General features: G+C 37.7%; 1 protein-coding gene across 2 annotated transcripts in view; it reads left to right on the top strand.

The window, feature by feature from the left end:
- CDH8 (cadherin 8) overlaps positions 1 to 27,289 on the top strand; it is a 323,683-nt gene that overhangs the window by 102,550 nt on the left and 193,844 nt on the right. For both annotated transcript variants that reach the window (XM_033129667.1, XM_033129668.1), the window contains exon 3: positions 1,124 to 1,418. In XM_033129667.1, coding sequence (XP_032985558.1) covers positions 1,124 to 1,418 — 295 coding nt within the window. The remainder of the gene's footprint in view (positions 1 to 1,123; positions 1,419 to 27,289) is intronic.

Below are 27,289 nucleotides of genomic sequence, written 5' to 3'. Positions count from 1 at the left end.
TTTTTCTCTAAGAAACTAGTATTTAAAATCTCATGGAGCAGTAAGTGAAACTATATTGGCATTTAAATAACAGAATTAAACTGAAAACGTGCATTTAAGCAATATTGTGCAACTATAATTCAATGATTTTTTTCCTCTGGAAAATTCAAACTACAGATATAGATTCTTGGTTTATTTTAGTGTTTTTACCAGGAGTCAAGAGAGTATAAAAAGAAGCCCATGTATCCGAACACTTCAGTCTCCCTCTTGAGAGTAAACTGAAAATTTTAAAGCCAGACAATGCCTGGCCAGTATCTACCAAAACATTTCAGGTAGAGTAGGTGTTCAATAAACGTTTGTTTCCGTAACCTGAGATGGATCTGAATCCCTGCTGCAAAGTTCTTATTTTTCAAAGTGGTCCCATTTCTGGAAAACGTGTTCCCATATTCTGGCCTCAGTCTTCTTTGTAAAATGGGAATCATTTTCCTGAACCAGAAGACTTGTATGAAACAAGGAAAACAACATCCTAGACAAACATAAGATTTTAATATACACCTGATTATTAGAATTATTTTTGTTTTTGTACATATAGCAGGCAGATCTGAGTCGAATCTGGGTCTACCATGTTTAATCAAAAATATCAACCTTGAGAGTTTATTGTGTGTCTTATCACACATCCTTTTTCTCATGTTTCATATAAAATATTTGAACACTTTGATTTTTTCTTTTTTGATAAAAATTAAGGGAATTATCGTATAAGAAATGGTTCACATAGTTCTTGGCACACAAATAGTGATTTATAAAAGGTGGCTAATAATAAGTTTAAATAAATTATTAATAAATTGAAAAGAGTCCATACACTTTTGTACTTTCTCCTGGATCATTTTATGACTCTAAATGCATGTCACTTTATACTAAACAGGTCAGAATAATTTTTTTAACTGTTCAAACTTAATGATTTCATTGTTGTATTTTGATTGATATGGATACAGTTGCCTAGATGCTTTCTATAGTTACTGTTCGCAGAAATTGATGAAATTTCAGTTCATGTAAGAAGAACCAACTTGATATTCAAACAGGAGGTAGTTAAAAAAATAATGTTGCAAATTGCCCCATCACAAACCAGTGTCATTTTTTATTTTAGCTGCACACAGACCTGGATCCTGGGAGCAAAAAAATCAAGTATATCCTATCAGGTGATGGAGCTGGAACAATCTTTCAAATTAATGATATAACAGGAGATATCCATGCAATAAAAAGACTTGACCGAGAGGAGAAGGCTGAGTATACCCTAACAGCCCAGGCAGTGGACTGGGAGACGAACAAGCCTCTTGAGCCTCCTTCCGAATTTATTATTAAAGTTCAAGACATCAACGACAATGCACCGGAGTTTCTTAATGGACCCTATCATGCTACCGTGCCAGAGATGTCCATTTTGGGTATGTATGCTTCCAATTTCACAGAACTATTACTAAGAGTCATCTTTAAAATAGCTCCTGGCATCAGGGATGGTGTGTTGCTGAATAAAAGACATTTATTACCGTCTTATCTCTAATTTGCATTTCCAAATCCCCTTTTTTGGCCTCACTTCCACAGCTCAATAGCTTTAGTCCCTTAGTAATAGGAACTGACGAGGCAGTTTTATTAAAATATCTTTCCTTACATGACAGTCCTTCAATAGGCTGAATTTGTATTCCTCTCGTAGACTTGTAGTTGGAGTATTGTTACTGAGGCGGATTTATCAAGATTTGTTCCAACATACCAGGCTAATCCTATTGATATTTGCTGGATGTTTAATTATTTGTTTGTGTATATTCACATGCAGATGTGTGCATAGAGAAATAAGAGAACCGTCTAGGTCTGTAGTCAGCCAGATATTGAATGGAGCTGGTGGGCCGAGTCTAGAGTGGATTAGGAGAACACACTTCCAGAAACTTCTGTCTGTTGCCTTAACTAAGTTGTTGGGTTTTTTTTTCCTTCGGGACATTGCTATTCCTAGTGAACCACTCTCACTTTTTTTCTGAGCCATTGAAGTGTCCATTACATTTTACAGAGCAGTATACATTTCAAAACTTGATTTTCTACTTTTTTTTGGGTTTTGTTTTCATTTTTTGGATCTGCTTATTTATCCCTAAACCCTGACCTTGATCTGGGAAACCCCTGATCTCAGATTTTATACAATAAGTGGAGGCATATTAAAGCTCTTCCTTATGTAACAAGATTAGTGGGCAAAATTCAGAGTATAAAATCACAAAAAATCATTTTTATGGATATAATATAGACCCAAGTTTGTTTTAAATTGCTTTTTAGGAAACCTGTAAGGATACATGCTATGCCACAAAATTACAGATATTAGAAGCAGGTGGACGTGATGAGACAAATAACAAGCACAAGTAGAGATATAAATTGAAGATCAGAGTTAGGTAAACAGCCTGGCTTCACATTCGATCTCTTCTTTCTTACTTACAATATAACTTGGGTAGATATAACCCTTGCAGCAGCAAATCAGAATTGACTGCAGGTCTTGACATCTTATAATGTATTTCTCCTGCTAAGCCTCTATTTTGTCTAATTCTTGTGCAAAGAATTCTCCTTTTAACATACTTTTTTCTTTCTTCAAATTACACCATTCCTCTATGGCGGGCTGAAATAACACTTCTTCTAGGGAAACATCTATGACTCTCTAGCAGTTAGTTATATCTCTATCATTTACCATCAGCACAAAAAGAAACCCACAAACAAGCAAAAATATCTCCATGTGTGTACTTTGTTTGGATTATGACACGAAAACAGAAACTAAGAAACAACTCTCCTTTCCTTCCTTTTTCTTTCCTCTTCTTTGATCAACTCATTTAGGGCAGAGAGCTTGCCTCGTTCATCTTTTCATCCAGATTAGAGTAATATTGGCACCCACAATACATACACAGCACTTTATTTTAATTGCTAACAAATGATGAACAGGGAAGTTGTTATTTTTGCCTCGTTATTGTTTCTACATCTTAATGGACAAGTCTATATCTATTTATTGTAAATGTGTCACAGGCTTCTATTTCTGTGTATATGAGTCATGTGCTTGATAAATATTTTGAGTAAGAACTGCCCCCCCCGCCCACCACCACAAAAAAGTTCTGCAGACTTCAAGGTCGATTTGAGCTAAAAGAAGGATTTTGAAGATATTATTAGCTACATAATGCAAAGTGTATGTGCACTGGTAAATATACAATATATGAATTTTTTGTATCTAAAAGATTTTTCTTGATTAGAATGGAAACTAAAAGAAAAAAAGCTACACTAACATATACAGAGTTGCTATTTTTCTAAATGTATTGTCTGTGACCTCTCTCCCCAAAACTACATAGACTGCGCTGCAGTTCAAAGTGTGGGTTTTGAAGTCGGATAAAATTTTGAATCCTCGTTCCATCCCTTATTACCTGGTTGACTTTGAAGTTCAGGGAGATCAAATTATTGCTTATTTTCTTTAGGTACCTAAGGTAATTTCCACGTTGCTCTCATTGTGTGAGAATTGCATGATAAAATACAAGGTTAAGGTACGCCATATGGTAAATAAACTTTCAATAATTGGTGTGGTATTCAAAATTGTTTTTGTTAAGTCTATTTCCCACCTTACCTTTGGACCTTTCCTTCTATATCGATTTTATGCATTGGTGTCTGGTTTCTGTTTGACCCCAGCCTCTTTGGTTAAAGGAAGCAGAAGCAGCTGCCGTATTTTATTGTCAAGGGTAAATTATCCCCTTCATTTCTCATCAAGGTGAATATCAGGATGAAGGTCAGCTACCATCTCCTTTCTCTCCCCACTACCACCGTTCTCTCTCAGCCTTTCTTCTCTCCCCTCCTTCCTTCTTTCATTTTCCATCCTTTGCTACTGCAGAAATGCTGGCACCTGCACCTGTGCGCCGTGTGGAAAGCCAGCGAGGACTGGGGGATTTCACGGTGCAGAAAGTGAGAAAGAAAATTCTGATGGAGAAATTGACCAATATTGAATAGAAATGGATGTGATATTCAAGAACTGTCTGCCCGTTGACAAGCTGTCAAGACAATACACACATAGATATCTGCCCAAATGGCAGCCACATTAGTTTAGAAATATCTTATTTGGAAGCTGGAGATGTATGAATAGTTCTTTGATATTCTTCTGTGAATTTTAGAACTCGATGAGAGTTCACTTTAAAGAGCCACGTGTGATCTTGTCTGATTGTTACCGTGGATACCACACTAGCGTTGTTGACGTTGGTTTTTCAAGGAAAATTTGCCTATAGTTATCAATTCCCAGAGACTTTAAATAGGTATTTTTAGTGCTATTGTAATTTGGGGTGATGGGTATTTAACCCTGATTTTATATCTCTACCTGGGTTGGGGTAAAATAAGCTTTTTATTTGACTTTAAAATAGAATCTCATATTATTTGGTGGCAAAGTTGCCTTCTACTTGCGTAAGGGGCATAATCCACGTAAACTTCATTTGCGCTAGCTCTACAGTGGGCACAATAATCCCTACCTAAAAAAGTTTTTGAAAAATCACATCATTATTTTTAAAGCATTTGGCATAGCATAGAGTCGGCACCCAACAAAGATTTTTAGGTTGGTGCAAAAGTAATTGCGGTTTTTGCAATCATTTTTAACCTTTTAAACCGCAATTGCTTTTGCACCAAACTTTATAACCGTCTGTTACTTCTACTAGTATGAGTCCATAAATTACCTGTTTGATATGAATGCGCAAGAAGCCTTATCTTCATGTTTCACAAATGTCCATATTGGAATGAACCCTACTTTATTCAAAAGGGCATATTAGTGAAGTTAGAAGTAAAGAGATGAGAAAGCCAAATACAGTACCCTCCCCCTTGTCCACAGGGGAGACATTTCAAGACCCCCAGTAGATGCCTCAAACTGTGGCTGGCACCGAATCCTATATACACTATGTGTTTTTCCTATACACATAGACCCATGATAAAGTTTAATTTATAAATTTGGCACAGTCAGAGATAAACAACCATAGCTAATAATACAATAAAACAATTGTAACCATATACGGTAATAAAAGTTACGTGAATTGGTCTCTCTCTGTCAAAACACATCTGGAATTTTCTATGTAATATTTTCAGAATGTGGTTGTTTGTGGCTGTCTGAAACCACGAAAAGCAAAGCTGTGGATGAAGGGGTCCACCGTAGTGCTTTAGCTGGAGGGCATCGTTGCATTGTTGAGCGCAGTTATATTCGGTTGGTGCAAAAGTGACTGCGTCTTTTGCAATTATTTTTAACCTTTTAAACCGCAATTACTTTTGCACCCAACCTAATCTAAAACATAACCCTGGAGCTTTTCTTAGTTTTCTTTTAGATTCAGGACTCCTCTAACAATGATCAATATGTAGTGAAAAGTTGCTATATGCCAGAAGCTGTGTTAAATGCTTCTCATATTCACAAGAATCCTACAGTGCTAGGACCACTAACTTCCTTCCTTCCCATTATTTTTAAACAGAAAGATGGGGCAAATAATAGCTGATCCAAATCCAGGTATTAAGTGGAGGAGCTGGGATTTAAATCCAGACATCTTACGCGACCTCCCGTGGGTTTAACCAGCATTCTCTACTTAGCTTTGATACTGTCTCTAGGGAATTTTGTTTACATGAGTGCTGTGATTCTGCTGCGTATTTATAATAGTTAATATTTTTCCAAGATTGAAGAGCTCTTGAGGTCAGTATACTTTGCAAATTAAATTGAAGAACTGGGATGGGATTTGGACAAGGAGAAGTTGGGGTGAAGTGTTACACAATTTTCAAGCTGGGGATATAAGCGCTTTAAAACTGTAAGGACAGTACATCATATAGGAATTCAAATAACAATGCAGTTAATTAAGAACCATATGAAGAATGACTGGGCTGAAGTGCTGTTAACATAATAAAGACTGAAGAAAAGAACTGGGTTTGACTCTAGATTTTTTTGTGGTGAATGCAAAGGAGAGTGCACTCTCCACTAAAAAATATTAATCAAAATATTAGAAGACCGTCAAGAGATAACTTAGTAAAAAATATTTTTCAAAGGCAAATCTCACTGCTTTCCAAAGGCTCATAACTGAATAGGTTACGGAAGTCAGTATATAATATGAAAGTGAACTTCCTTTTCTTAAACAGTAACTCAGCCAAAATGTTAACATTTGAAAATGATTTCAGTCTTTTTCCTTCTCTTTGTTATTTTCACTCTCCCATTTTCTCTTATCCTTAATATTATGCCTCTTCTTTGTAAATAGGTTATTTTATGGTAAACATCCTCAAATCCTCTTTCGGAGGAAAGCCCATCTGAAATACATGCTATTTTTTTTTCTGCTTTTCATTATCTTTAATTTGAGATAAATTTAGTATTAAAGAAAAGTAGGAAATCTGTTTTCCTGAACCATTTGAAAGTGAGGTCTGGCTGATGCCCCGTCACCTTGACAGGTGTCAGTAGGACCTTCCCACGTGGGTGTTCCTCTGCACAAGCACGAGGCAAGCACCCAAACTCAGAAATTAATATTGCTCCACCATTGCCATCGAATGCACAGACCTCAGCCAAATGTCTCCAACTGTCCCAACAACGTCCTTTTACAGTAAAACGATCAAATCCATGTATCGCCATAAGTTCCCCTCTGTATTTTTAATGCTAAAGCAATACCACATTGCTCAGTCTAATTTTTTTCACTTTCTCCCATAGGGAGAAACTTGAGTTTCTTTATCCTCAACATATTTATTATTGGAATCACCTTTCACACCCGGTACTAAGTGGTTTCATTTTGTTCCTCATCCCCAGATTCCCCGCCACAAACGTTTACCTGGTTCCACTCTGCCATCCCCCTTCCTGCCCTTATGTAGATTCCTACCTTCCTGGCCACACCTAATGGCTTTTGGGATGAACTGTTCAGGCAGCAGGCAGACAGTCAGGAATAGAGGCAGGAAACTATATAATCCTCTCTCCTTTTATTGTCCTATATATCTAAATCATTTCTTACTATATGATAGACGCAACATCTTCCAATCTGTACTCAAAATAGGTTTAGTCAAATTTAATCGATAAACACTGAATTACAGCAAGTGAAATACTTTTCATACTTCAGTCTTTAAAGTATTAATGTATCGTAATTTATAATAAGTTGGATTCCTGGACCCAATTTTCACGCGTGTTGGGACGGGGGAGGGACTTTCCAAACAACACTCAGCAATTCTTAGACACCAGGAGGGTGTCCTACAATTCAACTCAATTGTGACACTATTTACCTGGAGATCGCATGAGAGTCCACAGGTTGAGGCGTTCCTACCAGACTGCACACCCTCCCCGCCCCACTTTAATGGCCAGTCGCAAGTCCAGGTTGTCACCTGTGCTTCTGACCAACAGACTGTCAATCAGAGGTCCCCATGGCTCCCTCTCCTTGGGTTCATGTAATTTGCTAGTGTGGCTCACAGAACTCAGAGACACACGTTACTTACTCGATAACTGGTTTATTAGAAAAGGATGCAACTCAGGAAGAGCCAGGTGGAAGAGATGCATAGGGCAAGGACTGTGGGAAGGGGCCCGGAGCCTCCCTGCCTTCTCCAGGCACGTCACTGTGCCCCGTCTCTGTGTTCACCAACACAGGAGCTCCCTGAACCTGTCCTTTTGGGTTTGCATGGAGGCTTCATTCCATAGCTATGAATGGTTAAATCATTAGCCCCTGGCAACTGATTCAATCTCCAGTCCCTCTTCCCTCCCTGGAAATCAGGGTATGGGACTGAATTTCCCATTCTCTAACCATGTGGGTGGTTCCTATTGGCATCCAGCCCCCACCCTTGGGTGGGGTTGCTCTCATCACTTAGGATTCCAAGGGCTTTGGGAGGTGTGAGTCAGGAACTGTAGATGGAGACTAAATATATCTAAGAAATATGTTTTAGTCATCTGAGTCATATATGTGTGTGTGTGTGTGTATATATATATATATATATACATATATATATATATATATATATATATTATAAATCCCAATACTGCCAATAAATTCATATTATATAGTCTTTTGGGGATTCAGACTTTCATATGATCCCAGAATTTTTTTATTTTTTTGGAAGTATCTTGCAGTACTACATAATTTTACACTACAAAAGCTTTACAAACGCTTGTCTAATGAGAAAAGATTTTTGGTTCTAGGCAAGGCCACATGTTAATTTAGCATGCAGTTGAACATTGAAATTTGCCGTTTCTAAGGAGTGAATTGAAAATTATGATGGCTAAAGCTTACATGCATTAGCTTGTTATTCTTACTACCCGGTACATATTTTAGTCCTGTATAAAGATTTCCAAAGTAACAATTAAAGAGATTCATTTTCATATTCTTTTCTATTATTAAAAAGCAATTCATGTCATATAAGCTTAAAAGATCAAAGAATGTTCGTATCGACAAACTATCTTAAACCTAACATACTTCTTTCTTGTAATTAAGAGGTTGTGGCTTGCTTTCTGTCTCTCAGCTAGATTTTAAAGGGATTTGGCAGCATTTCTCTGTTTTAAAGGAGAGACGAAAAATAAGAAAAGGGAAAAAAAACATATGTTGATGGATTTGATTATGTTTTTTGCCTTATTCGATTCAGAATGACAAACCAAATTGAAATTCTTTAGGAAAACATGGGAGGGAAATCATGAGGTTTGAAATAAACAGTCTCAAAAGAAATCCAGCTGTTGTACCTGATATGAATGCCTGTAACAGCTGTGGTTCCAAAACTGTAAGATGGGGTAAGGCTTGTGTCATTTCTGACCTGCAGAGAGAGGCTAACCCTCCATCAGAGATACATAGCCAGTCAGTATAATAGCTGAATTTTTTCTTGCATCTTATGATGAATGTGAAGCCATGTGTGGATTTCTGATGTGTAGATTTTGGTGGTCCCCAAAGGCCTCTGTAAATGGTCTATGACTTAGAAATTACTGTAGTATTCAAATGGGAAAGTTATTGGCAATTAACTGTGAGAGGTACCTAAAACGAATTAGTCTTCCAAGAGGCATTATGTTGTTTCTACATTGTGGCGCAGAACAAGTTTAGTGTATAATGAAGGGAAAATAAACAAGATTTATTTGAATGCTTTCTATGATGAGGAAACTCCTTCCATCAAATTTGGCTTCAATGCTTACTCTTCTGTACTCCCTAAATTACAAGATGATAGTTTATTAATCACTTAAGTGATAACACGATAATATAATTAATCATATTATCCCTGATGAAATTCTGACTATATTTAGGACTATATTTAGGACTATATTTACATTGGTCAACTTATATCCCAGGTCTCTTTACCTTCAAGTTTCTTTGATCCAAATATCAACCCATAAAATATACTAACACAGGTAGAATAGCTTTGGGAAGTTTTTTTATAAATTGTAGATAGTCTGCTGTTTCTCTTCAGATCAAATACATTTTATAGAAATCCAACTTTCCGTCATTTTGAAGAGTTAAAATTCTAGAACTATTTTTTATAGGGCCTCAGACCCATTCCTGCTTTAGGGTTCCATTACCAACATAAATAAACTAGGTATTTTCAGAGGTCTCTTCTTGTAGATTTGACCTCTGAACTTAGGAATTTCAGGTAAGAAGTTGAAATCTTTGAATTCTTCCTAGAAAATGAATTCTTGATCACTGGTCAGTAAAAATTCTTCACAATGGTATAAATCACCAGAAAATGTGATGAAATGCCTTATTTGATTTTGTAAGTTGTAAAACTGGCATCACTTTATCTATAAAATTGAATGTTACGTAAAACTATATTTCAACAAGTTACATAAACGCCTGATATTTGAACCTACTGAAAACCAATGTAACAATCTCTGCCCTGAACTCCACCCCAAAAGGTAAACAGTCACTTCCTGTGGAATGAATCTGTTGCCTTCATTTAATTTAGAAATCGCTATCTCCCATTCATGGGTATCTCATAATTTGAACTGGTGTTTCAGAGGATTAAAATTAAAGGTTGACTTTGCATTAGCAATGTCTAAGTGAAAAGGCAACACTGATTATATATCTCAATCTGTGCCTCTAAACCAGGTCAGTCCATCAACATACCAATTAAACTACGCTTTCCAGGCCTATTCATAGCAGGAATTAATGCTGAAGTTCTGTTTCTTGCCCTTTTAATTTTTTCCTCCATTGTAGCCTAGTTCTTTCTTATTAGAATTAAACTCAATTTAATGGAGTAACAATTTGATTGTCAATTTGGTTATCCTAGTGTTGTCCCTTTAAGTTCTTCAGAAATGTGTCTTATACTCACATTTTGACTCTTCCTATTTCTGAATGTATTGGTTAACCTCTCTGAAAATTACACCTCACTTCCTTGTACTCAGAGAAATGTCTTATGTCCGACAGTACATCCAGGCCTACCTCAAGCCCTTCTGAGGAAAAGAAGACACCTACTGCTTTCTATTCAAGTAATCTTCTGGTACTTGAAATACTGGAAAATATTCTCGTATCAGTAAATATGCACTTATCGTAAAGAAAATCAAAGCAATCAAGAAAAACTTTGAGTTATAAATGGAAGATAGAGAACAAAGGTGGGATTTTACCCATGATCCTGTTGTCTTCTTTGTCTCTTTGCTGTGATATGACAATTGACATTTTAGGATTCAACATATCGATTGAGTCTAGAGGCAAAGGGCAAATCATCCTCAAATTGCACAAGCCATGTTTGTGTCTAGAGTTCTGTGAAGTAGCATAAACTCTCACAGTATTATGAGGTGTGTTTTTGTTGTTGTTTGTTTGTTTGATTTTTAATAGCCATTCCAGGAAATCATGAATTAGGAGTGCCTGAAGAGTCAAAAGCTCATAGAGTTCAGCCTTTGCCTACATTCGCCTGTCAGAAAAATGAATCCACTACATGTCAGGGCAGATCCAAAACAGGCATTTGTGAAATTCTGAAGTCTTGGCCGAAAATGAATGTGGGACACCTTTGTCAATATATTTTCGGTGTATGGCATGCTCTTCTCAGAGCCTTACCTCTTAGAGCTGGTAGAGGTTCCTAAAGTCTTTATGCATGTATTAATCTTATTTTTTAACTTTAATATCTATATGCATTGTGGGCTTAATAATTGCACTTTCTAGATTCACTGGACTTCAGACAATGTCATTGATTTTTAGGCCCAACTGCTTTTATTCTTTGGTTGATTTAGAATCACAGTTTTTATGAGATATATGCTTTCCCCTCTTATTCTCTTTAGCAATAGACAAAATATAATGAAATTTATATGGTAAGATAGCTGCATGCATAGATAAGCTCATAGGTAAGTAGACAAAAAGTTGTAGAGAAGATATGCAACCTGTTAAAAGAACTAAAGAATAAAAATATGAACATATACCTATGGAGAAAAGATATGTAAATGTGTGTGTGTGTGTGTGTTTGATATATAATTAGGTATCCTAAAAAAGACAAAAATAGTTACGTTATGAGGCTGTGCATGAGAACATATGGATTTTCTCAGATGCATCTTCCATTCTAAGGGAACAAGGCTTCATTCCTTGTGTCTGTACTGGAAGATTTTAAAGTCAGTAAAATCATATCTGTGGCCATGTTTATGATGATTTTATTCATTTTCTTTTTGTCAGGGAGCCTGGCACCAAGGAGTCTTCTCTTTATAACCATGTCAGACTTTTCGGATCTCATCATTATCTGCCAATTATGAATCTTTGCAAACCACCAGAGTGGTTTGACTTCAAGAAATACAGTGGGGAGAGGTGGGGGATTCATCAAGTAAAGATCTTTGAAATCGGGGTTGAAATGCCTGTGTATTCCTCCTGAAATCCAAAGCAATGCTATGCACTTAAGGCTAGCATGATGAATAATTATTTTATTTCTACGTAAGGATTAATATTTAATAAGTGTGTATTTTATGCCTAACACTGTCCGTGTACCTTCATTTAATCCTAATAACAACCTTGCGAAGTAAATTTTACTATTGTCATTTTTAAAAAGAGAAAACTGAGGTACACAACCATAATCTAGCTCACCCAAGGCCATATTATTGATAAAAATGAGAGTTCCCCATCAGACAAGGAGACCCACTAACAGTCTACAGAATAAGGGAGTTATTACAGGGGTTAGAGCAGTGGCAGTTACAGAGCTGACGGAGAAATCTATGCACAACTGTTGTCTCTGCCTCGGGTGATGAGAAGGAAGGCTGGAAGTGAAGTGCAAGAGACCAGGGATACACCAGCATCTCAGAGGACAAACTGAAGCCTGTGTCTGGCTGTCCTACCTCAGTTTTCCCTGTGGTGGACAACCTGCAGTAGCTGGCAACCTTTGTCATGGGCCGCACATGTACCTGGCCCAGGACTCGGAGACTTGAAAGGGCAGATGCTATAAGAACTGAAGGAGCAGAGCCTATAGTTGCTGAAGGAACTGGGGTCTTGCATTCCGCTGCATGCTAACATGGTAGCTTTGAAAACCTGCTGAATTAAGCATGAGCTGCCCCAGTACCTGATCCCCTTATGCCGACTTTCCATCAGCCTTCTCCACTTCTGCCTTCAACATCTCATGCCAAACCTGACCAGGACAATGCAGTCATCCCTCGGTATCCATGCAGGATTGGTTCCAGGACCCCGCGTGGAATATCAAAATCCGTGGGTGCTCAAGCCCCTAAGTTGGCCCTCATATTCATGTGTTTTGCATCTGTGGATTCAACCAACAGTGGATCCTAGGATGTGAAACCCGAGGATACAGAGAGAGGAACGAACATATAGGGAAGGGAATTCTGGAAACATAATCCCAGTTTAGCTGAAATGATAGAGAACAAACTCACGACAGCTACTGTTTATTTAGCTTCGATCAAGCTAGGTACTGCGTAAAACAGTAGATCTTTAGAAGGGTGCATTGGATAAGATTCATGAACCAACATTGACACAGCATTTTAACAGTTGTGATGAGTGTAGGTCAGGCATATTTGTAGATTTCCCTCATTTTAGGCTTGTCTAATGTTTTTTCTTGCAATGAGATTGGGGTAATATGTTTGGGGAGGAAGACCACAGAGGTAAGAGTGCCATCGTCATTACATTGCTTATTATCTTAGTCCTGATCCTTCCCTCCTTCCTTCCTTCCTTCCTTCCTTCCTTCCTTCCTTCCTTCCTTCCTTCCTTCCTTCCTTCCTTTCTCCTATCATTTAATCACTATGTACCCAGGGTTATTTATTTTATACTTTGGGTTATAATCCAATACAACTTTATTTTCTTGCTCATTTTTTCCCCCCAGCATTGGCAATTGGGAGATCTTTTACTTGTCTCCTGTGTCCCTTTGACATATGTCTGTCATTTTTGGCAGGGTTGTTTTTTAGCACTTACTTTATTACTTTCTTGCACTGAATGATGTTCCAATTCTAGAATTAGCTATTTCTCCAAGGAGTACTAGATCACATTCTAAGTAGGAATTATCTTAAAATGCTGTCAGATCTCCGTGCCTTTGGGAAATGCTACCCAAGAGGTTTTTTATTTTTCCTTTCTTCTGGTTAAAATGGGTCCTCCTGTTTCAATTCTCTGACAATGTATTGATGAACACTGTTCACCAACTTGCCACTACCAGTGTTACTCTGTCTTGTCCTGCCTTAAAAAAGTTTGTATGGAAAAAAGGGACGAATGCAGGATTGAGTATTTTATAGTCAACAACCACCTTTGGAGAATCTACCTCTTGTAAGACTGCAGTGAATGTACACTGAGTGTCTAACTCCTAGTGTGTCTATTCTCTAGTGAATATCTGTCTTCCCATTGACAGTACAGATACCCAGCAGCCAGTGTATATAGGATTGCTTCTGTTCTGGAGCATGGATAGACATTTGACCAAATTCAATTCCATGAGTCTTAACCCCAGGTGTTTGCCATAAAGACTGACATTGTTGAACTAGTATCCAAGCTGCCAACATAAAAATATGTGAACTTAGGTTCACATCAGGTAGACATCACCTTTTCATGGTATGTATTAGAGAGACAAAGAAGAGCTTTACTCCACAAAAAGGGGAGGAGGTGAAATAGGTAATACAGAGAAGAAAAAATGAGACTGTAAGACTTCTTGTTGGATGTGTTAGTCTCTGGTTCTAGAAACAGACTGAGTCTCAGGCAATTCCCATCTCTGGCTTCCATGATAATTCCATCTATCTGTACATGACAACTCAGAAAGGAGTAGGACATACTATGTTTCTTAAAAGCAAAGATTTTCTAAGAAATTTTCTGTTGGGTGCTATGGTGCCGTGAAAAGGAGTGATTCAAAAGAATGTTGGTTTATTAGAAAGGGAACATAAAAACATCTCTCTTCTTGGTTATGTAAACAGTGTATAAACATAACAAATATGTATACCCACTCAAATACAGTGGAATTTCTCCTTATCTGGACCCGGAGAATAGACTATTACTCTTGTATCTTTCTTGTGAAAGATCTTGGCTATTCAAGGCAAGGCATTAGTAATATGTAGTGTATATCTTCATGATATAATAAGATTAAAAGAGGAAGTTGTTTTTTTCTTTATCTGTCATTGGCTGCTGCCCACATAAACACAATGAACTGAAATGTTTTAATCTTGGGAAAGTTAGAACCAGTGTGGGCTGTGGAATACCCCTTCTACCGGGCTTATTAAAGGATCATGCATCTCTTTGAACTGGGAGAGAAAGAGAAAATGAGAAAAGGAATATTCTCAGTTCAGTATGAAAAAAGACTCTTCACGCTGAGTGCAATGTCGCTCTTCCATCCATTTATGTTCACAGATCCTATTAATGGATATAAGATAACCTACAGTCTTCTGCACTTTGTTCTTTTTTAAATTACTATTAAAGAAAACTAGATGATCAAGACTGAAAACAAAGGACAAAATTCATTCCTGAGCATGTCTTTATTGTCCTTTTTCTCACCTTGACAGAATCATCTGAATAATGATCATCACCCCAGGATTTTTCTTTTTTTTTTTTGGTATTGTTAGTCCTGTGTAATTATTAAGGCTGCTGATACCATTAGCTGACAATGAAATAATATCAAACAAGCCCCACACATTTACGTATATGTAGCAAGTTACAATGTCAGAATTAAATGAAAGGAGAAGTGCCAGTGTCTCTCTGAAGAGCTGCTCTTATAGCATCTCCCAGCTCCAATAAACGCCACATAAGTGCACCATGAGGGCCATTTAGGGGGACAGCGCAGCAAGGAGAGTAAGACCATGTGATATGAGTCCGGCATTGTCTCCACTGCTTGATTTAACACTAAGGTCATCGGTACGGTAGATTTTTCATAAGCGTAGACAGTAATTCATGTTCCTGTTCAGGCTTTTTCACATCTTTGCCTTTTCTTGCTCCCTTCCCCCACCATACATATTTTTAAAGTATGCATTGAAGTGTAATACTCAAACAGTAAGATGTGTGTATTCTGCGGGCAGAAGCTCACAAGTTGAACAGACTCGTGTCATCAGCACCCAGATAGAAAAATCAGAATAGGCACAGCCCTGCAAGATTCATTCTTGTGCCTTTTTCCTGTCACTATTCCCGTAGAGTAACCAATATCCTCACTTCTAAAAGCATAGATAAGTTTGGGCTGCTTTGTACTTTATGCAAGTGGACTTGTACACTGTTTTTTGTTTTGTTTTGTTTTGCTTTTGTGTCTGCTTTCTTTCTCTCAGTCTCCCAAGCAACCTTGAAACCAGGTTTGCCAAATTTATTAGATATCTGAATGAACATATCGATTATGATATTCATTTACCTGTTGATTCCTCTCTTCACTTCCCCTCTTTTCTTCTTTATCCTGGCTTTGGAAGGTGACATTAATATGTTATTTTCCGTAGCCTTCCATTGCGTACCCAGCTCAAGGCAGCTAAGTGGCACCTTGCATGTCATGGGCCAACGTTGTGTTTCAAGCCTATGGTCGAGACCATCTCAGGTCTGCCAACGGTGGGGACATCGAAGAGGTCTCCTATCGGACTTAAGTAAATCTCACCTTTTTCCTAACAGGAATTCACTTTTTAAAACTGCATTCATTCCAAAGAAAACAAAATAAAATTACTGTTTTGCCTCTCTCTCTTCTTTCCTTCCTTCCTTCCTTCCTTCCTTCCTTCCTTCCTTCCTTCCTTCCTTCCTTCCTTCCTTCCTTCCTTCTTCCTTCTTTCCTTCCTTCCCTCTCTGCCTCCTTCCCTCCCTTTCTTTCTATTTCTTTTTTTTCTTTCTTTGTGTTTCAGCTCCCCATTCTCTCTTTTCTCCAGTGTTATCACAAAATACATTTAAAAAACATTTATTGAGCACCTGTATTTATAGTGAAGTTTCAGAGATAAAAGCTGTGTTTGCAGATAGAAAGACTTAGTGGTTAAGAGTTTATTCTCAAGAGTTAACAGGCCTTGTTATAAATCCCGGCTAATTTTCTTAGACAGAGCATTGAACCACCTTTATTCCTTTGAGACTCACCTCCAAATTTTTGTCCAGTATTAAATCTGCCATTAATCTAAGTGGAACATGTTAGAGGAAACATTATAATTTTATTTATGTAAATTATAATTAGAAAGGAAACTTTATCTCACTACTAGTATTACTTGCTATAAATAGAAGATCAATGTCAGGTAAATATAATATTGTATTAAGTAATGAAATATATTCATATTATTAGATAGATATAAGGTATATGTAAATATACATAATTAACTGTTGTACAGACACTGTTGCCTGCCAAAGTCTTTTGTCCCCAAGCTTGCTTATACCTTGATATATAAAAAGAGACTGGCAAATATTATCAGAAAATGTTAAACACATACTAGCATAAAACTGAGATATTTTGTTCAGTATAATCAGAATGGTTGTAAGGAGAATTAAGTGGATTTACATCTGTCACAAAGGATTTGACATTAATTAATGCTGATTCTTTGTATCCCTGCAGTGCCCTGCTAGAATGCTTCTCTTATTTAGGAGAGCAACATGTTATACAGGCTTGTTCATATTTGGGGATATGCCATGTGAGGGCACCTGCAGTGAATGTTCTCTTAACTGTCCCTGCCGCCACAGAGCACATAGTCTGACGAGGAGGATAACCTCCTTTCTTGAGTCTCCTCAAAGATACGCAAAGACCATCATAGCAGAAACCATGGTAACTGAGATAACCTCAGGATGCCTGCAAATATCACCGGGAACTGTACTTGGCGGCAATTCTCATGGCATGTCTGGGTGGAGCCAGGGACACATAATAATCAATATTTTCTGAGTGAATCCAAAACAAACAAACAGACAAAAAAAATCACGTTTCCTCATGACCCAGAGGTCCCCCAGCCATTTGTTAAGATCTTTGGAATGGACGAGAAGTAGGCTCATAGTGTCGCCTGCTCAAAGGTCTCATGAGGAGGGTGGAAAGTGTGTTAGCAGGACGGTGTGGGCTCTGCTTCACAGCTGAAAGATTGATTTCTGCCAAATGGAAAACATGCATCTCTCCATCTCTAGGCCTAAGGAATCCAGTACACACAGCAGTTAGCAGCTTTATAAATGAGCAAGCAAGTGGATGAATGTAAAGGTGTGTGATTGTTTGAAACTGGATGGGAGCTTTTACATTCTATCTTTCAGGTGAAACCCATTTGATCAGAAGATATTTCAAGATGTCATGCTTCAAGTGAGTTATTGCTGTGCTGTCATAGCAGTAATGTAAAGGCAATTTGGAAGGATCCTTATCCCAGCCTCAGACGAGAATCATGTTGAGTTTTGAAGGAACATTCAACCACATTAGACATGGCAGATATATTTGAACAGAAAATATATTCCTGATTAATTCTAAGATTATGCCTGACTGTTTAGGTATATTTATAGATCTTTAAGTTCTACAGAGCTTCTATTACTATAGAAGCTAATCTGGGGTGGAGACAATGTTGAGATATGTGGGGTCCAAGGTTAGATTTAGGACCGCGTAAACAATATGAAAATGTGTCTTCCTGTGTCTCACTGAAAGCTCCCTTGAAATGTTCAAAGAGAAATCATCGGGCTTTGAAGCTGGACTGTTGGAATCATGGCTCTTCTCCTAACTACTTGGTGACTGTGGGAAGGGAATTTACCTCTCTGAATCTGAGTTGTTTTTGTGTTTTTTTCTTTAAAATGAGATTTTTAAAAGGGAAAATTATATGAAAGGATACAATAGTCTGGCATGCAATATTTCAATCAATGTCACTTTTGACCGGGCTCTGAGGCCGGTTAAAGTGTTGAAGTTTACTCAGACACATGCTGCTTCTGAATTTTCCAAGCATGAATGTACCTACATTTGAGTCTTCTCTAATATTTTTATTCAAGGATACTTTTGAGAATTAAGCTAGCCAGTCTGTTTAAAACAAATAGTCAATTATTCTAGTGCCTTCACTGCAGACCATATCCTTACCCTTTGTTTCTGTAACCCCACCTTCTCTTTTGTTACGTTTTCAATTTGCCCTCCAAAATTAACATCGTATTTCTGACCTGTCCTGTGAGTTCCAGGTCTACAACTCAAAATGCCCATGTGCCATGTCTATCTGATACTGAGGGAACTTTGTAACACCCAGCGCACGTAAAACTGAATTTATTTGGCATTTGTCTCAGTGCAACAATTTTACCATAAGCTTCATGGATTTTAGCAACACACCTTCACTGTCTCAGGGCTCCTATGGGTCAGGATCCATTGCAGAGGTCTGTACTTGCTCTGCTTTGGAATCTCCCAGGGCTGCCATCGAAGTGTCAGCCAGGGCTGGACTGAGGTCTCATCTGAGCCTTGACCGGGCAAGAGTTCAAATCCAAGGTTTCACCATTGCTGACAGCATTCAGATCGTTTTGGGTTTTAAGTTCTTTGCTGACTACGTCGGATGGGCTCCCTCCACTCCCTGCTGCATGGGCTTTCCATATGGCAGCTCAGACGTGGCAACTTCCTTCTTCCTACTCAGCAAGGGAGAGTCTCGGCCATAACAGACATTACAACCTCATGTGACATAATCACGTCCACACAAAGCACATACAACGTGTCATCTTTGCTGTGTTTTATTGGTTAGAAACAAATCATGGGTCGTATTGATTATCGATCCCCTCTCTACAGTAGCACAAATGATTATTTCCAAAATATGGGTTGGAGCAAGCTATCCCCTTGCCACACCCCTTGGGGCCTTCCCATTGCTCTTACAGATAAATGTAGGTGGATTTGAATCATTTTATAATGAATAAAGATCACGTTCTACTCTTTTTTCCCCCTGCTTCTATGTCTTCTCTCACCATCCTAATCCAAGAAACTGTTGTATTTCACTTGGACGTCTGCTTAGCCTCCATATTGGTCACCTGCATTCACTAGCTACACATTTTAATGCATTCTCGGACAGCATTCCCTGTTCTAATGCTTTCTCTGGTTATAGCATCTTCCTGAATGACACTGAACTTCACTGCTTCTTCTCCACTGCTTTTTAGATAAAGTTCAAAATGCAGAACATAGCTGATGATACATACTCTGCACCCTTTAACCATGCCAACACCCCCATGTTTTCAAGCTGTATACTTTGCCTCCCAGACCGGCTGTTGTTCCTCATGCATTAAGGTCTCAGAGTCTCCACACATTCCTTTCATTTTTGCCCAGAAGCTTCTAACTCCTGTTCATCCCTCCAGTCTCAGATTATCATCACTTCCTCCAAGTCAGTTAGAGATTTCATCTCATTCTGTCTTTTCCATCATACAAATCATGATTGGTTAATTAACTATTTGTGTAGTTATGTGTGCTTGGCCGTAAGCTCCATGCTTGTATTGTTCATTCTTGACTTCCAGTGCCTGTCACAGAGCCAAACACATAGCAGATATATCAGAAAATATGGCAGGCAGGCAGGAAGGAAGGAAGGAAGGAAGGAAGGAAGGAAGGAAGGAAGGAAGGAAGGAAGGAAGGAAGGAAGGAAAGAAGGAAGGAAGGACTAAGATAATAAGCAATGTTCTCTCCAAAGATTTCAATTGCAGGTACGGAAACAGACAAAAGACCCTTGTGCAAAGGGTTAGGTGTGTAGGAGTGTTGTTTTCTCATGATCTTTGGTCCTGAAAGATGCAGTAGAAGACACTGGGAGAGGTTTAGCAATGACCAGGACACAACAATTTGTGGAAATGATAACAAGTAGCTGGTGCACTGATGCATCCAAGAAATCCAGTGGTGAAGTAAACGTCTGTCAGTGTCTTACAGAGACACGGGGCATTTTGGTGTTGAGATGTTATCAAGATCTGTATTTCCTCTCAGAGTGACAAGGCAGCTGATCCAGAAATGTGACAAAAAGGGAATTTCTTTTAGATGATATTGTGTCTTCAGTCTTCCTACACAAGTCAGACTGACAGAGAAATGAGGAAAGTGATTTCTGTTGAAGTAGAAAATGTTCATGGCCTCCCTCATTTGTTTTTCTTTTGATAGGGTACTCAAGTTTCTCCTCCCTATTTAAAAGAAATTCATCTTAAACAATAGCATTCTTTTCCTTTATGATTCAATATAAGTGAAGTTGATTTATTTATTATTGTCTTTTAATTTTGGGTCATCAGAGGTAAGGACATTATGGAAAACAAGGGATAAAACAATTTAACAATCTACTTTCCTTCCAAGGAAACTCATTTGTGTAGGATTTGAACAATGAAATATGAGAATCACTATATGGTCTTTTATTTTTCAGTGGCTTTAGAAACTTAGGCAGGACATGGGGGTGAATACTTTAATCTTATTCAGATATAAGGAATCAAAATCTTTAGGCAGTAACTTAGATACCTTGTTATAAAATAGGATTGAATGTGTAACATGAGATGCTACATGGAGACTCATATGGGGCAGCAGAGACCATGTGAACTCTGGATGGTGAATTGTGGATCATGGAGGTGACTCACTAAACATGCAGATTTAAATACATTGTTTCTCTTCCCTGTAAATCCAAGTTATTTTTTAAAAATAATATTATTGTACTGTTATACAGGGAACGAATGTACATACATCAATGACACTCAGTAGATATTCAATAACTTTTCAGTAAGAAATAAAACTAACATCATGCGCCAAATATCTGGGTTAGTGTTTTACACACAGTAGGTGCTCAGTAAATCGACACCATTAACATCATTATTATGACTGCTATTAACCAACACTGCACCGGGCAATTTCATCTGATTTGATGTCCGTAACAAGAGTGTCTGGTAGGGCTTTTTTTTTCATTTTGTTTTTTTGTATGAAGAAAATGCAACCCAGCCATTGGCTCAGGTCTTACAGCAATATATGCAGTGGAGCTATGATTTGACTCTCTCCAGTCTTCCCACAAACTCTTTAATCTATCTAAAGCCTGATTCTCCACATCCAGATGGAGTCCATCATTGTATATTTAATACCTGTATTGTTATTATTATCAAAATCACAACTGCTTCTAAAGTAGGTATGGCATCACTCGCTTCCTCTTATCCCCAGACTAAATAAAGCCTGTGTAGTTACGTTGAAATTCCTAAAACCAGCTGAGGAAGTTCTAAGTCCTTCTTCAATTTGGACATACTGAGTCAAGGTGCTCCTGGAGCCAGCCATCTTTTTCAGGACAGCTTCCCTAGGGATAGAAAATGGAATTCACCACTCAGTCTTCCATCCTTCACTAATAAACATAAAATACAAATTCCAAGAGAAGTTCAGATTCACTCAGTATCTGACTAGATGGTCGGCTCTGTGAAGGCAGGACCGTGGCTCACACACCTTTGGCCCGGCATTTGTACGAGTGATTAGCTCACAGCAGGCACTCATCAGTGTTTGTGTTTGCATGTCATGGGTTCAACTATGACAAAGAAAAACTTTGAAGAGCTTCGCTCTAGTCCCCTGTCTCCATGGTTTTGAATTTAACTGTTTATGAATTGCAAGTTAATGCAGTTTCCCCAAATATTTCTCTTAATCCTTGAAGAAAGCAACATTCTCTATTATTTTATCTGTCTTATACACATTCTCTCTCTCTCTCTCTCTCTCTCTCTCTCTCTCTCTCTCTCTCTCTCTCTCTCTCTCTCTCTCTCCAACACACACACATATTACGCATCCACACATATTCCTTCTCCCTCCATGTTCTCTTATTTCTCTGTGTTGCAGCGTATGTGTGTTTGTATGTGAATTTGTGTGATATATACTGTCTAAGTTGGAGAGAAAATGATGTTCCCTTTCCAAATCAAAGAGAAAAATGTGTAGAGTCTGGAACAACAAAAATAGCTGGCTTGCCTCATAATCTCTCTACTCTGAAATATAAATTCTATCCTGAAGGGAATTCTCTTTTCTGTCTATTGTAGACTTCCCTCCATCCATACACACATAGTGAAATATGTACAAATTCTAAAGTCTTCATAGGAACAAGAGAGAGCATTAATTTTGTATTATCTTGGCAAAAATGAGGGTGACAACTTTTTATATTGCGGTCTCTAAGTCAAGGCTATTCAAGTTCCAAAGGATTGAGTTTCAGTTAATGCCTAGAAAGTCTCTGTTTTAATAAATCCACGTTACCCCATTTACTTCTTTATGAGTTTGTCAGTTCCAACCATTATATACAGCATTGGGTAATATTGTTCTAAGAAGATGATGAAATTATTTCTTTATGGTGGTGCTTAAAGTAATTGTGTTTGATTTCAATGGGTTTTACAAATGTAGTAAAAAGTTGTCTTAAAAAGGAACATCATGCTGGTGACAAAGATAGAGGTTTAGATGTAAGGGAACAGACACCTAATGTGTAAATACAGTTTTCACAATTATCTTTGCAGATTTCTTAATGTTTCTATGAGATTTTCATATGTTGTGAAACAATGTGCTATATATCTGTTATCCCGTTGGTTCTCCATGATATTGCAGTAGAGTGGGTAAAGTAAATGAGTACGTTTTGCTCAGCGATTTAGTAACTTGCTTTAAGTCTGTCTGTTTCAGCTCTTATTATCTGTAAGCCCCACATATACTGATCCCTATGCCAAATGTGCTTTCCAATAAATCCAGGCTAATTCTTGGGTCAGAAATAAAAGGAAGGGGACAGACACAAGTGGAAAGTTGAGGTTAACTTGTTCTTGGTAGTTGATAAGTAGGTACTCATTTAATGAAGAGCAAGGACAACGTCTTGACTGTAAGAACATATGTGTAAGAGGATTCTTTTATATCAACCTCTCACAGTCTTGCTTCTTCTTTTGTCCCCTGCACAGGCATTTAGAGAGAAATGAGGTAAGCCCAAGCAAGCAAAAGCCCTTTCCCTGGTAATGGAAAGCATGTTTAGACCTAGTTTTGAAGGGTATTTGAAAACTGTCACGCAATCAAAATGTCCAGGGTTTTGGTGTCAGTCACCTCAAAACCCTGCAGTATGTGGGTGCCTTGTGGAATGAATGGGGAGCAGGAAGTTGACATCAAGAACCTGAGGTCTCCCAATCTAATGTGGGAGCTAGGAACATAGCAGTTGTCAACTGTTAAGGGGTTTGTGAAATTGTGTGCCTGGGAATTTATGCTCATTTAATTCTTGTCCAAAGTTTCACAAAGTATGTAATTTCAACGACTATGCTTAGATATGTTACGATATATTACTTTTGGAGGGAAAAAAGTATGATTAGCATGAAAACTATATTGCATCCTGTATTTCTTAATTTACCATCCTAAAAAACAAACACACAAAAACCAAACAGCTAGCTATTCTGGCCATGTCACCCTACCATTTGGTGGTAAGATAACATAATTACTGGAAAGTATTGGGTGAAAATAGGGAGCTTTATCAGCAGAGCCTTATTAATATGAAAGTAAAACTATAACCCATGTTAAAAAGTTAAAAGGCATACTTCTATATCTCCCCAGCATTGCTAGCATAAGTACTTCTGTGCAACCTTGCAATTTAAAGACGTTAGGGGAATTTTTCAGTCTACTTTTCTATAAAATTAGAAACTTCATAATTGTCTTACCTTACTCCGACGGTTGTAAAGTTATAAAAAGAATCTGAAGCATTATGTAACACATTAGATCAGTGGTTTATGTTTTAGGTCCTAGGTACCAGTGTTGATCTGCCATTACTATGCTGTTACTGTTCACTTCAGACACTGACTCTCTGGTTTGAATGAGCAGCAGAAGGAGCTGGAGGACTGGGTCAAACATCGATTTCTCAGCCTCACCCTGAGACTTTCAGACTTTATGATTCAGGTCTGGAGTGGAGCCGAGAATTTCCATGTCTGACCAGTTCCGGAGAAGGCCAATGCTGCTGGTCTGGGGACCGTTCTATGAGAACCTCTGGCTTTCGTGAGTGGCTATTCTTGGAGTCCATGGTAGTGAGCGAAGAGATTCTGAAAACAAAATAAGAGAGGCGTGGAGCAGCTTTCTGGAATGTTATTAGAACATTTGTAAAGCTAGTTCATATTTGAAAAAAAAGTAATGGTGGTATATATTAGGGCATGAAATGGAGAAGGAGGAGGAGGAGGAGGAAGAGAACGAGAAAAATCTAAATGACATATTCTGAGAAAAACAGAAGACCTCAGAGTTGTTCCAAGTTCATTATTGTCTGCTTCTACCTGTGAAAAATGTCACATGACTGCGTAACTTACTAGAGCTTCTTAAGCATGTCCACCCAAACATCCTAAAATTAGGGGCTCTGCATGGGCAAGTGCCCTGTCTGTTTACCTGTTCTTGAATCCCCAGGTTCTAGCTTCATGCCTGGCAAGAATAAAGACTCAGCAATTTGTTTATGTGTTTTAACCTCTCAGTCTAGTTGTCACACACAGAAAATAGGAACAATGATAGAAGCACTTCATTGAGGTTGGTGAGATAATATTCTAAATTGGGCCTCTTGTATTGATTTGAGGCAATATTTGAAAGTATTTATCAAGTATAGTAAATGTAGTAAGAACTACTTCCTGTGTATCACACAACTACCAGGATGCCAAAAAAAACGTATACACATTTTAACAGATGTTATCTATGTATTACTTTTCGAAGTTGTATTGAATTACGGTAACAGTGTGTAATGGCAGAAGTCAAACATGACTTGTATTCATCTTTTGTTACAAGTATATATTGAGTATTACAATTTTAATACAATTTTTCTTTTCTTTCTTACAATGTGTATACATTTTTTGGCACCCTCTGTATTTAATTACAGTGAACAAATGAGTTGAGATGTACCATTCTGTCTGAAATTCTTTGTGTGGGGGACCTGGGAATTTCCTGTAGAGCCAGCTCAGAGTACGCTGCTTCATGAAGTCGTCTGTATGGTTCATGATTCAGAAAACATGGTTGCAGAGCTTTTTAGCCCTTTCAGGGCAATGCCAGCCTTGGGAACATGCCAGCAAATAAAGGTAGGGGGGAATATATAGCCTACCTCAGGCTTGTTTATGTAAATTAATAGTCTACTGGACACTGGTGTTTGTCTAAATAGCTGCTTTTTAAAAATTATTTACAAGTGTCCATTGGGTACCCTACAAGATCTTAGTACCAACTGTAATCATCATTTATTTCCATTGACAAAAATGTACATTCGTACAAGCTACTCGGTAATTGGAGAGAGAATTACAAGTGTCCTGATGCCTTAGTACTACAGAAAAGTTGCAATGCATCGATTTAAATACTTACAACAGTGAAGTTTAAGTTGTCTTTTGCAATTCCCCAGGCACTCCTTGATGCTTTTCACAGTGTTTGACCCCCATCTGTCCTAAATTCTCTTCCACTGCTCTTTAGAATTCAGGTGCTAATTAGCTTTTTAACACGTCTTTGCACAGTCCTAAAAGCCCAGCCTTCTCACTTCTGTGCTTTCTAAGGCGTCTCTTTGAGTTGCCTACTAAAAAGAGGTGTGTTTCCCACAGAGAGTATGTATTACTTTTGTAATTAAAAACTTGAAATAACATATAACTTTTTTATGGGCGTCAGCACCCCTTCCTCTTCCTAACTCACAAATAGAACTTTTCTCTGGGTCAGTGTGTGATGAAGCAGATTTCTTGCCCGCTTCTCTGTGATTCTGACTTGGTTTCCACGGGTCAGGACCTAGATAGGGTTCTATCTGCATTTTAAACATAGCTTCTCAGGGGATTCTGGTCCTGGTGGAGAAATCATTCACCCAGAGCAGAGTTCTTCTCAAACAGGTTCCACTGCTCTGTTTTCTGACGTATTGTGCTTTGTTTGATAGTTTCAAAAAATGTCCAGTGTCTTCGCATTCTGATTCTCAAATAGCTGCTGATTTTTGTTTCTTTCAGTCATAGAGGAGCAGCATAGTACATATGACATATTACACAGCATATAGCATAGTGCAATCTTGCCTTGTACATTTGCTGTTAGTCAGAACTAGCTTCTGAGGACAGGTCCCACATCTGTCAGTTATAGGTACCCAGGCTAGTGACGCAAACATTTTAGATTTTTTATTTGTTTGTTTTTACAGTCAGTATTTTCTCTTATTTTCCTTTTTCTTTCACATTGTGTATCCTATTTCATCTAAAGCGGTTTTAACCATTTAAATATTTACTATTATTTTAATGATCACTAATGATATTCTAAATGTTCTTAAGTAAATATTTATTTGTTCTATCAGAATGTAGCAAAAAAAACGTTTGCTCATATTCCAGATTGTTTCTTCAGAATATCTTCCAAATGATGAAATTACTAAGTCAAATATTTTGTTTATATGTCTATATCTGTCTATCTATTTCTATCTATTTATCTATCTATCTATCTATCTATCATCTATCTATCTGTCTATCAATTTATCTATCTATCAATTTATCAATTTATCTGTTTTGTTTCTTCTGGCTGTACATTGGGGTGCTAGCTATGTAATTATGATACAAATATCCATATGAAAAACACATCTGTTATTGAGTTGATGAGTGAATTAAAAACAGACAGCGATTGGATACAGACAATTATTTATTTCTATCATCTTTTAGGAAACTTAAAGTGTTCTAAGTCTAATCGTTAGGGTTTATGTGAGGTCTACGTGAAATGATTGTATCAAATAAGAATTTGGGCCAGAAATATAGTGTGGTTCCTCTATATTCGATGGTAGTGGTCAGTATCCAATTAAAGGAAAAGACTGATATTTGAAAGTAAAACAGGAAATTGACCATAGGTCAACAAATTGGAAGTTAGAATGATATAGAAGTCTCTAGAAATTTGTGGAGTTTTCCCTTTACGCTTTCCCTTTGAAGGAGTGACATGTATTAAGTTTGTATTTAATGATATCCTGATTCCTAATTATTTTCTTGGGAACTCTAGAGAGCTGCTACAGGTAGCTTTGCTTCCTGTATGAACTACTGTTTTGAAAATATTTCTCTGGGGAATTTAAAAACAAGAAAGCCCAGATTCCACTGTTTTTTAGACATATCCTAGTATTCCTCATTTCACACATTTATACTCA

Source organism: Rhinolophus ferrumequinum, chromosome 15, assembly GCF_004115265.2.
Source record: "Rhinolophus ferrumequinum isolate MPI-CBG mRhiFer1 chromosome 15, mRhiFer1_v1.p, whole genome shotgun sequence".
NCBI classification, from domain to species: domain Eukaryota; kingdom Metazoa; phylum Chordata; class Mammalia; order Chiroptera; family Rhinolophidae; genus Rhinolophus; species Rhinolophus ferrumequinum.
This window is presented reverse-complemented; position numbering and strand designations above follow the sequence as displayed.